The following is a 15187-nucleotide window of genomic DNA, read 5'->3' as shown; positions in this document are numbered from 1 at the left end:
TACATGGACCATGGTCCATAGTTAAATTTACCACAAAAAGAGTAAATTTTTTCTTCAATTTACCACAAAGAGTAAAAACAATTGTTTAATTCAAAGTTATATTATTTATATGAAGTACTAAAAGCCAAAGAATTGAACTTGTTGTCTGGTGGCACCGGTTGAACCCCCACATGGCCACATGGGAGGGGGTGGGTTTGAGTCTCAGTGGAAGTAATATTAACTCCATTATACTACATTGTAATAGAGTGAATAGTATTAAAAAAATATGAATTACTAAAAGTCCACAGTAATATTTCATTCCATATTACTGGCAATTAGTGTTACAAGTTGCAGAAAGCTACATCAATTTTAATATGAAGTACTAAAAGTCAATATAATGATGCCATTTTGCAATTAAAAATATAACAATGCTTCGGTCTTGCAATTATTTCACTTGGAGCCATTATGCAATTGGCCGTTGAAAGCCTTTTTGGACTGATGATTTGAAGTATAACACTATTTTGATTTTGATTTCTATTTATTACGACTCATTCTGATCTATTTAAACTCATTATCATTACTAAGCATTTGATTCTTATTACTAATATGATTTTAATGTTTCAACCAAACAAGCCCTTAGTGTATTATGCTTAAAATGGTTAGAAGCTCCCGTCTATGAGGAACTAAAAACATCACTTTAGTCAAAACTGAGAGGTCAAAGGATTGACATGCGTATAATTTAAGGTCGGATACTGTACTTATAGTATAACTCAATAACCAAAAATATAATTTTCCCTACATATAATTATATTTAAATATAATGACCACCAAAGTCCAAACTAATATCTAAATCAAAGGAGTTGACATGAGAATTCAGTCAAAGTACTTATGAGGTCCCAGTACTATAGTGTTTAGTTCAATTTAGTCATTCTACTTTAATTTTGTTTAATTTAGTCCATGTACTTTAAAAAGTGAAACAATTAAGGACACTAGTTGATGCGGTGCTAACATCATCGCTACCACGTCATCATACTTGCATTACTAACTCATAAAATTAATTATTTTTACCACCAATATATTACATTAATATGTCCAAAATAAACACCAATATATTACATTAATATGTCCAAAATAAACACACACACAGTCAAAGTACCTATTAACCTCCTAATAAAACCGCTAGTTAGGAAAAATTAAGGGACTAAAATTGCATTTTTCCTTAATTAAAATAATTGGACATAATTGTTAATTTGTTATAGGATACGAATATTTGATATTAAATTATCAAAACTTAAATTTTTGGATATAATTGTGAGGTTTGGATTCTTTTCACAATAAGCCTTAAAAAAAAAAAGAAAAAGAAAATGACTAACCAACTACCCCGCTAATTTTAAAATCATGCAATGTTTGTTTAGACTTAGCTTTAGCGTTGACAGGAGAATTGGGGTCTAAATTGTATCACATACATCGTTCATTTCTTCTTACTACTGCTCTGATCATCTTATCACATAGGCATAGCGAATGGCTTATGCTGCTATAACTTCGCTTATGAGAACACTTTCTCTACATTTCTTACAACCACAACCACACTTGCCTCTTCAATACAAACAAAAAATAGTTTCTCTCCACGAAAATCTTGGTTTCCTCCAAGAAGTTCTTGAGAAATCTGAGATGGCCTATGCCTATGATAATTCGGCGATGAAAGATTTAGAGTTAGAGATGAGAGATGTAGCGTTCAAAGCTGAAGAAAGGATTGAGATGGAGTTGACTACCATATATCCAGCAAAGGGTTGGACGAAGCGTGTTGCTTGCCTCCTCAGGCTTCATGGAATCTTCATTCAAGCTGTAAAACAGACTGATTGCCTCAAGAAGAAGTTGATTAATATTAAAAGTGAAAAGCAGCTTGCAAAGGGTCCATCACAAGGTGAAAGGATGCGACAAAGAGGACTACTCCATGGTTCAACATCATCACAACAGCCTGATCTAGAACGCGAGAATAATATTATTGTGAGTAAATTTTCCAAACACGCTTCAATAAAGTTTGACAGTAAAATGGTCGGATGCAACGAGGAGTTCAAGACGATAATGGATCAGCTCACTCGACAATCAGCAAAGCAGCTACAAGTTGTATCAATTGTAGGCATGGGCGGAATAGGCAAGACCACTTTAGCTCGGAAAGTCTATGAAGATTCATCAATTAGTTTTCATTTTGACAAACGAGCATGGGTTACTGTAACTCAAGAATTTAACATGGAACAAATGCTCCAATGCCTTATTGGTTGTGTTAATGCAGCATCAAATGGCAACTTGGTAGAAAGTCTGCGTAAACACTTGAAAGATCAGAGATATTTGATAGTAATGGATGATATATGGAGCTCTACTGCTTGGAAAAGTGTGCAACGGTGCTTTCCAGATGATAATAATGGAAGTCGTATACTATTGACTTCTCGGCTCAGAGAGGTGGCTGAATATGCAAGTTCAGGTAACTCTACCATTAACATGCCTTTCTTAGATGCAAATAAAAGTTGGAATCTCTTCTGCAATGTGTTTGGTAAAACGAAATTTCTTTCGGTGTTTGAGCAAATTGGTAGAGGCATAGTGAACAAATGTGAAGGATTACCTCTAGCTATTATTGTAGTAGCTAGTCTTCTCTCCAAGACAGAGGCGGTAGTCAAGAAGTGGAAAAATGTTGCAGAAAACGTGAGTAGATATGTAATTGGTGATTCTAATGATGCATGTTCCAGAATACTATATTTGAGTTACAACCAATTACCACACTTAAAAGCTTGTTTTCTATATTTTGGAGTTTTTCTGGAAGACTACGGGATCCATGTGAAGAAGTTGGTTAGGTTGTGGGCGGCAGAGGGATTTTTGAGGGCTGTTGAACATCAAAATATGGAGGAAGTGGCCATGGAATGCTTGAAAGATCTTGTTGATAGAAGTCTTGTTTTTGTTAGCAAACAGAGCTACAATGGGAAAATGAAGACAATAAGAATGCATGACCTGTTGCGGGATTTGTGTTTGAGAGAAGCTCGACATGAAAATCTCTTGAATGTCATTAGAGATGAAAAGCTTCCATTTTTCAAGAATAAAATCTCTTGTCGTTGGATAAGAGCAGCATCAGGGTTTGATCTACTTCCTTTGACAAAGTGCTTTCACAAATCACATTCCATACACTCTCCCAACTCTTATTACTCTGTAAGTGTGGAACGTTTATTTTCACACTTCAAACTACTAAGAGTAGTAGACATAGTATGTATATTTTCCTATGGATATGGGGTACTAAATGCGCTTGCAAATCTTATTCATTTGAGATACTTATCTTTGAGGGATTCAACAAATGCTTTGCCCGAATATTTTGATTTAGAGCTCTTTGAGCATTGGAATATGCTAAGCTTTATTGTTCCTAGTGCTCGTGCAACATTGGATTTCTCTAAGGCATCTGGAATTTGCAAAATGCCACTATTAAGGAATTTTTGCATTGAACGGATTGTTTCATTAGGAAATTTGTCAGTTGTTCATAGAAACTTAGAAAGTCTATCTTGGTTGGATTCTTGGCTCTGTAAAAAGGAATTGTTTACAAGAATTCCGAATTTAAAAAAATTGGGGATTTATGGTGGATATGGCAATATAGATTTTTTTTTATAGTTTTGTGCACTTGGGACAGCTTGAGAAGCTAAACATCATAAGGTGGCGTAAACTCATTCGTATTCCATGTAGTGGCATCCCATAGGCAACTGGTTTTCTACCAAATCTTAAGAAGCTCAAATTCTTCATGACTAATTTTGCATGGTGTGATATGAGGCTTATTGGTATGTTGCCGAATCTAGAGGTTCTAAAATTGAAACGTGCTATTGCTAGCGAAAACACAATGTGGGAACCATCCGATGAAGGGTTCCGTCAATTGAAAAGATTGGTAATTGAAGATATGTTTTTTGAACATTTGAATGCTGTGGGTGACCATTTTCCCGTGCTAGAAAGTTTAGAGTTACGTAATTGCTATTGTTTGCAAGAGGTTCCTTCTGGTTTTGCGGATATCACCACACTAGCACTGATTCAGTTAAACTGGTGTTGGGATTCGGTTCTGGCTTCGGCAAATTTGATTCAAGAAAAGCAATACAACAGCTATGGAAATGCCCTCCTTGTTCGTTCAGAAAATATTATGGTCTCTTTCTATCCCTCTAATATATTATATGTGTGACCTTTTAACATGCACTTACTTCATGCTACTTGAATTCTTCAAGGCTATCAATATCTGATCTGTTTCCTCTCACTTCTATCTCATATTTCCTTACCTATCTAACTGTTGTGTGTTCACCTTTTTTCTCTTTTTATATTACTGTAATTTATCGATTGCAGACGAAACGTGTAAACAACAAAGAGAAAGAATTGGATGTGGAGGAAGAGAGTGATCTTTTGGTGGATTAGGTAGGGGTATCTGAATTGGCACAATACTCTGTTGCAAATCATACTAATTACTAGTATTGTATTGGTCCTAGCTAGGTTCAGTTTAATGAACTCCTACTTTAACTGCTTATTCTGCTTTTTATTATTTTATGAAAAAATTACACTTTTCGCCCCTATAGGGTAATATAATTGTATAATTCGTCTCTATTTGTTGGTCTTATTCACTTTTCATCCCTAAGCTATAATTGACTTTGTAAATTTTGTCATTTTAATAACATGTCGTGCTCACTTTTTGTTTCTAAGCTATACAACGTTGCAAATTTTGTCCATAATGTTTTGTTAGTAAAGTGATGAAATTTGAAACTTCAATTATTGTTTAGGGACGAAAGTGAGCACGATCAATAATTAGGGACCAATTTTGTAATTACCCTATAACTTAATTAAGGACGAAAAGTGTAATTTATTTTTATTTTTATTTTTTGTTGTGTTTGGTAGCTAGGTTTGCAGAAAGAGCTTACAATTTTCTGAAAGCTGTTTGGTCTTGCTATTTTAGGAGTATATTGAAATATTTTGAGATTAGATTTTTGAAAGCAGATAAAATGGCAACTTCCAATAAGAAAAAAGTTATTCACAAAATTATTTTAAGTTGTTTAATTAAAGTATCCAAATTTCATAATATATGTAGAGCATTATATTGGTAGTTTTGAACTTATAAAGACAATATAAATTTGAACTTGCAATCTTGCTGTCAATGTGTTTTAGTTATACCATGTGATGCTCTTTTTGGTTGTAGCAGATAGCACTTTGGGTTGTTGCTGTATAAATCCTGAAGGATGGGATTTTTTATATGCACTGATACTGATACATTCCATGTCACTAATAATTCTTTATGATTTTGTTCTTGGTTTTCAGGGATATAGCAACACAGCAAGCAGCAAAGCAACAACCTTCATAAACAACATTTGTTGTGTTCGGTTCAATCGTGGGAGACGGAGCCAACGGAGACGGAGCCAATGCCGGACTTTCAATCGCCGGAGCTCCTGCTGTATTGTCAACTGGAGTTGGCCTTGTGCTGATTGGAGGCCATGCCGCCATTAATGCCTGCTTAATCAAACTCCTTTCGGTAGCTCTGATACCATGCCATGTCACGGAGTTGAGAGCAAGGATGAATTGGAAGTAGGCAACAGATTTAGGAAAGCAAAAGTCTGTTTCATTTACTATCAGATATGTATTTATACATGAGAATTCAAAGTAGGAGGGAAAATGCAACTGGAAATATCTAAAATATCTACAGGTAACAGAATAACAGAATGTTGTTTATGAAGGTTGTTGCTTTGCTGCTTGTTGTGTTGCTATATCCCTGAAAGAGCAATCAATCAAGGGCTTTCAAATATGCGTAAGTAGTATATCTCCATCAACTACCTCAAGTGAAGAATAAACAAGACATTTTATTTTTAAAAAGTTTTTAGTTGGATTCTGATGTATTTCTTATTAATTTGAAGATTAGCATTTGTTAAAAGAATTATTTTATTCTAGATAATAATTCAATTAAAACATTTAATTATGACAAGATTTTGAAATAAATAATTTTATATTGTGTGTATTTGGCTAGTATTATTTAAAAAAAAAAAAATTGTGACCAACTAATAGTCACGTATAAATACATCAAGATTGACAATAGTGACACTATTTCAACTTATTTTAGTGACACAAATTTGTTAACTTCTTTTGTCACAAATAAATACAACATTTGTTACCATGATTGTCGCAACAACAAAATAATTATTTGTTACCACTTTTTAGGTCATTGATAATCATTTTTGAGTCAAGAACCATTCTCACAAATAAGTACAATTTTGTGACTAAAGTGTTGTCACAATAAAATAATTAATTGCAACAATTTTATTTGTCACTAGATCAACTTTTTGTAAGAACATATTTGGTCATCACAAAATGTACATTTATTGTGACAACTATTGTTATCACTTAAATATTACTTTTAGGGTACATAAATATTGTCACAAAAGTTTTGAGTAATTGTGACAACTTTTTAAAAGTCGTCACTACTACAATAGTGACGGAGGATATAGTGACCACAAGTGACGACTTCAAAAGTTGGTCACTAATTTCAATAGTGACCAAAATCGATAGTTTTGGTGACAACTTCTATTGTCACTAAATGTGAAATTTCTTGTAGTGTGTATTTTTCGTTAACTTCATTTTTTGTTGATAGCCAAACATTGAAAATTCTAGGAAATTACTTCGGGAAGTCATTTTTTACAAGTTTTTCATAATTTCAACCATCTAGCTATCAACAGAAAATACTCATTCTAGTCAAAGAAAATATAATCCATTTTGTGAAAAAAAATATCTCATGATTTTTATTTGTAAGAAAATTTCCAATTTATATCTCAGTGCTTTCAAAAAAAATAATCCCACGCTCAACTTTTTATCTCTCCTTGAGTAGTGTCAAATGGCTGGGTTTGGACCGCATCTGGTTATTATTTGAACTGGACTAGGGCAAATTATACCGTGCACCACGGTGCACATAGCAATGTGCACCACGTACGTAAACGACGTCGTTTTGAGCATTGTAAACTAACCGTTTGTTTTTTTGGAAATCACGTTTCCCGTTTCGGCCGATCTCTGTATTTATGTTAATATTCTATGTATTCCAGGCAATCATTCTGTGTATTCTAGGCGACCGTTCTGTGTATTCTAGGCAACCGTTCTGTGTATTCATGTTAGTAACACATGTTGTGATGTGTTTGTGCATTCGAGTGTTTAGGAGGATGAGTTCCGTGTATTTTGTGTCAATATTATGTGTATTCATGTTATTAACACATGTTGTGATGTGTTTGTGCATTCGAATGTTAGGAGGATGAGTTCTGTGTATTTTGTGTCAATATTTTGTGTATTCTGGGTAAATATTCTGTGTATTCTAGGCAAACGTTCTGTGTACTCTAGATAATGGTTATGTGTATTATAGATAATGAATTCACTGGAGTCATTCGCGTCCGCGTCCACTAACATCTGTGTATTTTGTGTCAATATTCTGTGTATTCTAGGCAAACATTTTGTGTATTCTAGATAATGATTATGTGTATTATAAATAATGAATTTCCTTGAGTCATTCGCGTCCGCGTCCACTAACATCAAGATGACGTCGTTTACGTACGTGGTGCACATTACTATATGCACCGTGGTGCAGGGTATAACGATTGTCTTAGCAATAGTGTGGGCTGACATATTTGGTTCCGTTTAACAAGATGAAGGGTTACCATGACCATATTCTCCAAAAGGGAACGAATGTCATGAATAAGTAAACAAAAAGGAGTGCTATCAGATCCTTCACGAACCGCTTTCTTCACCAACTGCGCATCCGTCTTGATAACCACACAGCTCCATCCCTTCCGCTTTATCCAACTCAAGGCCTCCCGAACACCATAGCATCCGCTTCACGTACTGAAAACAGACCACAAACCAACAAGCCCCCGCATCACTCACGCACAATCCAACCAAACCCTATTTTCTTGTTCACAAATCCATGGCTACATCAACATTTATTTTTAAACCACTATCCACAGGAGGCTGCCACCGAATAGGAGGAACAGCATGAACAAATGTACAATTTGCAAAAAGATGGACAACTGATTCCGGCTCTTCACCACACATAAGACAAGACATAAAGGATCACAAGCAACCTGCTTTATGGCGAAAACATCTTTAGTAGGTAATCGTTTATTACTTTGAGCAGGCAAGCTGTTATATGAAGACGACTATCCTTTGCTAGATAAATGGCACTCAACTCCATCTCAATCCTTTCTTTTGCTTTGAACGATATGATACATCTCTCATCTCTACCTCTAAATCTTTCATGGCCCCCGCATTATCATAGCCGATCTCAGATTTTGTTATCAAGACTTTCTTGGAGGAATCCAAGATTTTGATGGAGAGAGACCATCTTTTGTTTGACTTGAGCCACCTCTCTGAGCTGAGAAATCAATAGTATACTATCCCAAGCATTAGTGATTCTTTGATTTTGTGATGATACAACTCTCTGATCTGCAAGCTGCTGCTGCAGCTTTTCACTTTTAATCAACTTCTTCTTCTTCTTCGGGGGGTAATAATCAGTCTGCTTTACTGCTTCATTATTGAAGATTCCATGAAGCCTGGGGAGGCAAGCCTTTATACCAAGACCCTTGGTCCAACCCTTTGAAGAATATGCTTCGTCCAACTCCATCTCCCTGATTTGTGCCTCTAAATTTTTCATTGCCACATCGTCATTGGCAATAATCTCAAGAATTTGTTGCAGTAGCAAGCAAGCCAAGATTTTCATTGGCATCTCTGATTTGTGCCTCTAATTCTTCAAGAAGCAAGCGTGGTTGTTATTGCATATTTGCAAGAAATGTAGAGAAAGTGTTCCCATAAGCCAAGTTACAGCAGCATAAGCCATTATATTTGCCTGCTATCTCCGGTAAGAATTTAGTGCACTAACTAGCTAGCTAGGATGGAATTTCTGAATTGGGTTATGGGTTATAACCACTTTCACCCTTTCAAATTCTCTTAATTTTTGCTTATTTTTTTCCTACACAACAAAATAGTACTACTAGTAATACTGTTCTAATAGCAAAGCAATCTCAACAATGACATTTTTGTGGATTTTTAAATAGCATTTTCCTACATGAATGAAATGAAAGAGGAGGAAGAAGAGAATTGAAAAGATTTTTGAGATAGTATTAATGTGAGTTTTTATTTACACTCATCAATTTTTGAAAATTAAAAAAAAAAAAAAAAACATCTTTCAAAATAATAATAAGAGCAGCTGAGCAAGTTCCTGTTGTGCGCACCATCTTTGCCCAAAGAGACTTCCTCCATATCTTCTCTCTTAGCTTGAAAATGGTTAGTAAACTGCTGCAACCAATAAAAACAAAATTCATAAAGAATAATCAGTGACAGGGAATGTATCAGTATCAGTGCATATAAAAAAATCCCATAAGGATATATACAGAAACAGCCCAAAGTGCTATATATCTGCTGCAACCAAACAGAGCATCACTCATTCAAATGGTTAGATGTATTTTGCTATTTTTAATTTTTATTTTATTTGAGAAGCAGAAGCCATTTCAGTTTACCAAAAAACATATATAATATATAATAGTATGATTTGCAACAGAGTATTACCTGCCTAATCCACCCAAAGATCATCACTCTCTTCCTCCACATCCAATATAATTCTTCCTCTTGGTTGTATATAAGTTCCGTCTGCAATCCATAAATTAAGTAAAAAAGAAAATACGAGATAGAAGTGATGAGAGGAAACAGATGAGATATGATGGCCATGAAGAATTCAAGTAGCATGAAGTAAGTGCATGTTAAATGGTCACACGTATAATATATTAGAGGGATAGAAAGATACCATAATACATATTTTCCACACGAACAAGGAGGGAATTTCCATAGTTGTTGTAATACTCTTCTTGAATCAACTTTGCGCAAGCCAGAACGCATTTCCGACACCAGTTTAACTTAATCAATGCTAGTGTAGTGATATCCGCAAAACCACTAGGAATCTCTTGCAAGAACTTGCAATAACTTAACTCTAAACATTCTAGCACTGGGAAATTGTCACCCACAGCATTCCAACGTTCAAAATATCTATCTTCAATTACCAATCTTTTCAATTGACGGAACCCTTCCTCGGATGGCTCCCACATTCTGTCTTCGCTAGCAATAGCACGTTTTAGTTTTAGAACCTCTAGATTCGGCAACATACCAATAAGCCTCATATCACTCCATGCCAAATTAGTCTTGAAGAATTTGAGCTTCTTAAGATTTGGTAGAAAACTAGTTGCCCATGAGATGCCGCTACATGGAATACTGTTGAGATTAATATGCCACTTTCTGATGCTTAGCTCCTCAAGATGCCTCAAATGCACAAAATCATAAAAACGACCTAGATCGTTTTCACAGTATGTACCATCAATCCCCAATTTTTTTAAATTTGGAATCCTTGTAAATAGATCCTTCGTACAGAGCTTAGAATCCAACCAAGATATACACTCTAAGTTTCTATGAACAACTGACAAAGTTCCTAATGAAACAATCCGTTCAATGCATAAATTCCTTAATAGTGGCATTTTCAAAACTCCAGATGCCTCAGAGGAACCGAGTGTAGTAGTATGAGCTCCACAAACAATAAAGCTTTGCATATTCAAATGCTCAAAAAGCTCTAAATCAAAATATTCGGGGCAAGACCTCAAAGCTAAGTATCTCAAATGAATAAGATTTGCAACCACATTTAGTACCTCATATCCATAGGAAGATGTACATTTTATGTCTACTACTCTTAGTAGTTTGAAGTGTGGAAATAGACATTCCACATTTACAGAATCACAAGAGTTGGGAGAGTGTAAGGAATGTGATTTGTGAAAGCAATTTGTCAAAGGAAATAGATCAAACCCTGATGTAGCACTTATCCAACGACAAGAGATTTTCTTCTTGTAAAATGGAAGTTTTTCATCTTCAATGGCATTCAAGAGATTTTCATGTCGAGCTTCTCTCAAACACAAATCCCGTAGCAGGTCATGTATTCTTATTGCCTTCATTTTCCCATTGTAGCTCTGTTTGCTAACAAAAACAAGACTTCTATCAACAAGATCTTGCAAGCATTCCATGGCTACTTCCTCCATATTTCGATGGTCCACTGCCCTCAAAAATCCCTCTGCCGCCCACAACCTAACCAACTTCTTCACATGTATCTCGTAGTCTTCTGGGAATACTCCAAAATATAGAAAACAAGCTTTTAAGTGGTGTGGTAATTGGTCGTAACTCAAATATAGTATTCTCAAACATGCATCATTAGAATCACCAATTACATACCTACTCACATTTTTTGCAACATTATTCCACTTCTCCGTTGCTGCCTCTATCTTGGAGAGGAGACTAGCTACTAAAGTAATAGCTAGAGGTAATCCATTACATTTCTTCACTATGTCTCTACCAATTTGCTCAAATACTGAAAGAAATTCTGTTTGACCAAACACATTGCAGAAGAGATTCCAACTTTCATTGGCATCTAAGAAAGGCATGTTAATGGTAGAGTTACTTGAACTTGCATATTCAGCCACCATTTTGAGTCGAGAAGTCAATAGTATACGACTTCCATTATTATCGTTTGGAAAGCATCCTTGCACACTATCCCAAGCAGTAGTGCTCCATATATCATCCATCACTATCAAATATCTCTGACCCATCAAGTGTTTACGCAGATTTTCTTTGGAATTTCTTTGTCTCTGTTCATGGAATTCATTGCTCTGTTCATGAAGTTCATCTCTTGATGTTGCATTAACACAACCAATAAGGCATTGGAGCATTTGTTCCTTGTTATACTCTTGAGATACAGTAACCCATGCTCGTTTGTCAAAATGAAAAGTAATAGATGAATCTTCATAAACTTTCCGAGCTAATGTAGTCTTGCCAATTCCTCCCATGCCTACAATTGACACAACTTGTAGCTGCTGTGCTGATTGTCGGATGAGCTGATCCATTATCGTCTCGAACTCCTCGTTGCATCCGACCATTCCACTATCAGACTTTATTGAAGCGTTTTTTAAAAATTTACTCACAGTAATATTATTCTCGCGTTCTAGATCAGGCTGTGATGATGTTGAACCATGGAGTAGTCCTCTCTGTGATGGACCCTTTGCAAGCTGCTTTTCACTTGTAATCTTAATCAACTTCTTCTTGAGGTAATCTGTCTGTTTTACTGCTTGCTTGAAGATTCCATGAAGCCTGAGGAGGCAAGCAAGACGCTTCGTCCAACCCTTTGCCTCTAGATAAATGGTAGTCAACTCCAACTCAATCCTTTCCTCAGCTTCGAACGCTGCATCTCTGATCTCTGCCTCTACATCTTTCATCGCCCCCACATCATCATAGGCGATCTCAGATTTCTCAAAAATTTCTTGGATAAAACCAAGATTTCCATGGAGAGAAACTATTTGTTGTTTGTATTGAATAGGCAAGCGTGGTTGTGGTTGCAAGAAATGTAGAGAAAGAGTTCCCATAAGTGAAGTTACAGCAGCATAAGCCATTTGCTCTGCCTATGTGATAAGATGATCAGAGCAGTACTAAGAAGAAATGAAAGATGTATGTGCAGTGATACAATATAGACAGGAATTCTCCTGTCAACGGTAAAGCTAAGTCTAAACAATCATTGCATGATTTTAAAATTAGTCTTTTTTTAAAGAATCCAAACCTCACAATTAGATCAAAAAATTTATGTTTTGATAATTTAATATCAAATATTCGTATCCTATAACAATTATGTCCAATTAAAGGAAAAAAATACAATTTTAATCCCTTAATTTATCTTTGTTAGCGGTTTTATTAGTCCCTAACTTGTTGTTGTTGCAATATACATCCTAACTCTTTAAAAAAGTTAGAGTTTGAACCCCTAGAACAACAAAACAATTAAACTCTATTATCATTTTGAACTCTTTATCGGGGCTCATTGAAAAGTCTCCTTGCTATCTTCGATAGTCTTGAGAGCGAGGGCTGAGTCAAACATGCTCTCTTGCCACGCCTTTCAATCACTCGATTGAGGAAGGAAAGAAAGTAGCTAGAGGCTATGGAATTGGATCGATCAAACGAGAATGATGGGATTGGGTTCAGTTAAGGTAACCTAAAGGGTTAAAGTCTAATTCCTATAGAATACATAATATTTAGTACATAATTATTTTAGTACTTTTTAATGTTTTTCTTTGATTATAATCATGTTTAGTCTCAATATTTCATTTGTAAAATGAAAAACATGTTTTAATAGGACCGCGTAGGGAAAATAAGGACGATGTGGCACAATTGAAAAGGAAAATTTTAGGCAAGAAAATGATCAAATCTCTATTTTGCACATGAAATGCCAAAACTAGCAATGTTATAAAGAACAAATATAATAAAATTTTAAAATATCCATATATTATGTAAAATTTTAATAGTGTTTAAAAGGTTTGATATTTCAGGAGTTAAAAATGCAAAGTTCTTTTAACGAGGTTTTTTTTCCTTTAATTAACATTACAAATAATTTAACCCTTTTTATTTTGATATTAGTTTGAACTTTGGTGGTCATAATATTTAAATATAATTATATGTAGGAAAACTTGTATTTCTGGTTATGGAGTAATACCATAAGTACAAACTTCGTCCCTATATTATACGCATGTCAATCTTTGACCTCTCAGTTTTGAATAAAGTGATTTTTATTTTTATTTTGAAAACTAAAGTAACGTTTTTAGTTCCTCAAAGACTGAAGCTTCTAACAATTTTAAGTACTGAAATCAAATATTGAAATTGTAATGGTAATAGAAATCAAATAGTTAGCAATGGTAATGACTAATGAATTTAAAAATAAAATGAATCATTATGACTGGCAATAAATAGAAATCGAAATCAAAATAGTGTAATGTTATACTTGAAAGCACCAGTCTAAAAAGGCTTTCAACTGGAAATTGCAAGACCGAAGCATTATATTTTTAATTGCAAAATGGCAGCATTATATATGTTGACTTTTACTACTTCATATTAAAATTTATGTGGCTTTCTACAACATGTAACAATAATTTATCGAAGGCAGCTCCAGCTAGATCCAAAATAGGAACAACTAATCAGGTTAATGTTTCAAAAATTGGCCTGGCTTTAAGAAAGATTAAGTGGGGATTGTAGATCATGTTCATGAATACAAGTGAATAAGGGTGAGCTTGGAAATAGGAAAAATAATTTTTAGAAAATAATTAAATTTTAAAAAAATATTTTCATGTTGTTAGTTTTTGCTTAAGGTTAAAAATCAGTCATTTTTATTAGTTAAAAGTAAAAATATTATATTTTTTTTGTTTGATTTATTTTTTTAAAAACACGAGCATAACTCTATTACAAAGCTAAAACATGAGCATAACTCTATTTTAATATTTTCTGTTTGATTCATTTATGTTTCTGATTCAGTTAATAATTTAGTTAACAACATTTTTGAAATCTTCGAACATACATTTACTATATAAATATCTAACATATTGTCAGGTAGATATTAAAAAAAAATTAAAAAGCAATGTTTTAATTTTTCCAGCGAGAAATCCCCAAATTGAAGCTTCTTGCGGTTCATATTAATGAAATCCCCAAATTGAAGTTTGTAGCTCGATCTTCATATAAATAAGAACAGGAAGAAGAAGAAGAAGAAGAATACCTAAATTAAAGCAGCATTAAGAATTCCCAGTCTGTCTTCAATCTTCAGCCTATCACCACAAGTAGATCAGATAGCTAAGTTTATCTCCACATGGCGGTAATTGAGTCCTTGAATTGAACAAAACAGATGGCGGCTGAGGATGATCGCGGCACTGTACTACTTCTTCTTCTTCTTCAATTCCTCCTTGCTTAGCTTGTTGCTGCTAAGGATTTTGTATGGTATGTTGAGAATTGAGGTAGCTAGTTGCAATTTAATAAGAAGAGGGATCAAATTTTCTGGGAAGAAGTGAGGCTAAAATAGCTCATTATTATATATATTATGCCCCCATCATCATGTGCATAGTTGACATTGATTACCAAAATTGCACATGTGATGGTTGGGGCAATTTCCTTCTATTCTGGCAGCAGATCAGAGCGTAGTGGATGGGGCTAATTAATATATATAATTCAATTTCAATACATCTCTCAGCTCCTCATGTGATTAAGGCACGCAGCGCAACATACAAAACTCCTACCTACTAATTAATCCACGCCACGCCGTGCACTCTCTGCTTTTACATGGAAAAATCAG

General features: G+C 34.6%; 2 protein-coding genes and 1 long non-coding RNA gene across 5 annotated transcripts; 2 read left to right on the top strand and 1 right to left on the bottom strand.

The window, feature by feature from the left end:
* The first annotated feature begins 1500 nt into the window (after positions 1 to 1500).
* LOC115996132 (late blight resistance protein R1-A-like) lies at positions 1501 to 3627 on the top strand. Its single transcript, XM_031235274.1, has one exon. It carries the CDS (start codon positions 1501 to 1503, stop codon positions 3625 to 3627), a length of 2127 nt encoding a protein of 708 aa, XP_031091134.1.
* A 423-nt stretch (positions 3628 to 4050) lies between these two features.
* LOC115996404 lies at positions 4051 to 5519 on the top strand. The gene is made up of 3 exons (XR_004093612.1): positions 4051 to 4144; positions 4339 to 4407; positions 5299 to 5519. It is a non-coding gene; the product is annotated as an uncharacterized LOC115996404 (long non-coding RNA).
* A 3667-nt stretch (positions 5520 to 9186) lies between these two features.
* LOC115997320 (putative late blight resistance protein homolog R1A-10) lies at positions 9187 to 14905 on the bottom strand. 3 transcript variants are annotated; one of them, XM_031236861.1, is made up of 4 exons: positions 14618 to 14905; positions 9806 to 12488; positions 9571 to 9651; positions 9187 to 9297 (listed from the first exon to the last, which is right to left on the bottom strand). In XM_031236861.1, the coding sequence occupies exons 2-3, from the start codon at positions 12477 to 12479 to the stop codon at positions 9575 to 9577; spliced, it is 2751 nt and encodes a 916-aa protein (XP_031092721.1). In that variant the 5' UTR covers positions 12480 to 12488; positions 14618 to 14905; the 3' UTR covers positions 9187 to 9297; positions 9571 to 9574. The 3 variants fall into 3 exon arrangements, with proteins under 3 accessions (XP_031092721.1, XP_031092720.1, XP_031092722.1); XM_031236860.1 differs by having other exon boundaries at positions 9190 to 9300; XM_031236862.1 differs by having other exon boundaries at positions 9190 to 9300; positions 9806 to 12484.
* Positions 14906 to 15187: the final 282 nt, after the last annotated feature.

This window comes from Ipomoea triloba, chromosome 11 (assembly GCF_003576645.1).
Source record: "Ipomoea triloba cultivar NCNSP0323 chromosome 11, ASM357664v1".
NCBI lineage: Eukaryota > Viridiplantae > Streptophyta > Magnoliopsida > Solanales > Convolvulaceae > Ipomoea > Ipomoea triloba.
The sequence above is the reverse complement of the archived record's forward strand: the minus strand, read 5'-3'. Positions and strand labels throughout refer to the sequence as shown.

Excerpts from the sequence above, each read along its gene's own strand:
- LOC115997320 (XM_031236861.1), bottom strand. The coding sequence starts at position 12,479 with ATGGCTTATGCTGCTGTAACTTCACTTATGGGAACTCTTTCTCTACAT. Across the intron at positions 9,652-9,805 it reads TGTGGAAAATATGTATTATG|ACGGAACTTATATACAACCA; the intron begins GTATCTTTCTAT and ends TATGGATTGCAG.
- LOC115996132 (XM_031235274.1), top strand. The coding sequence starts at position 1,501 with ATGGCTTATGCTGCTATAACTTCGCTTATGAGAACACTTTCTCTACAT.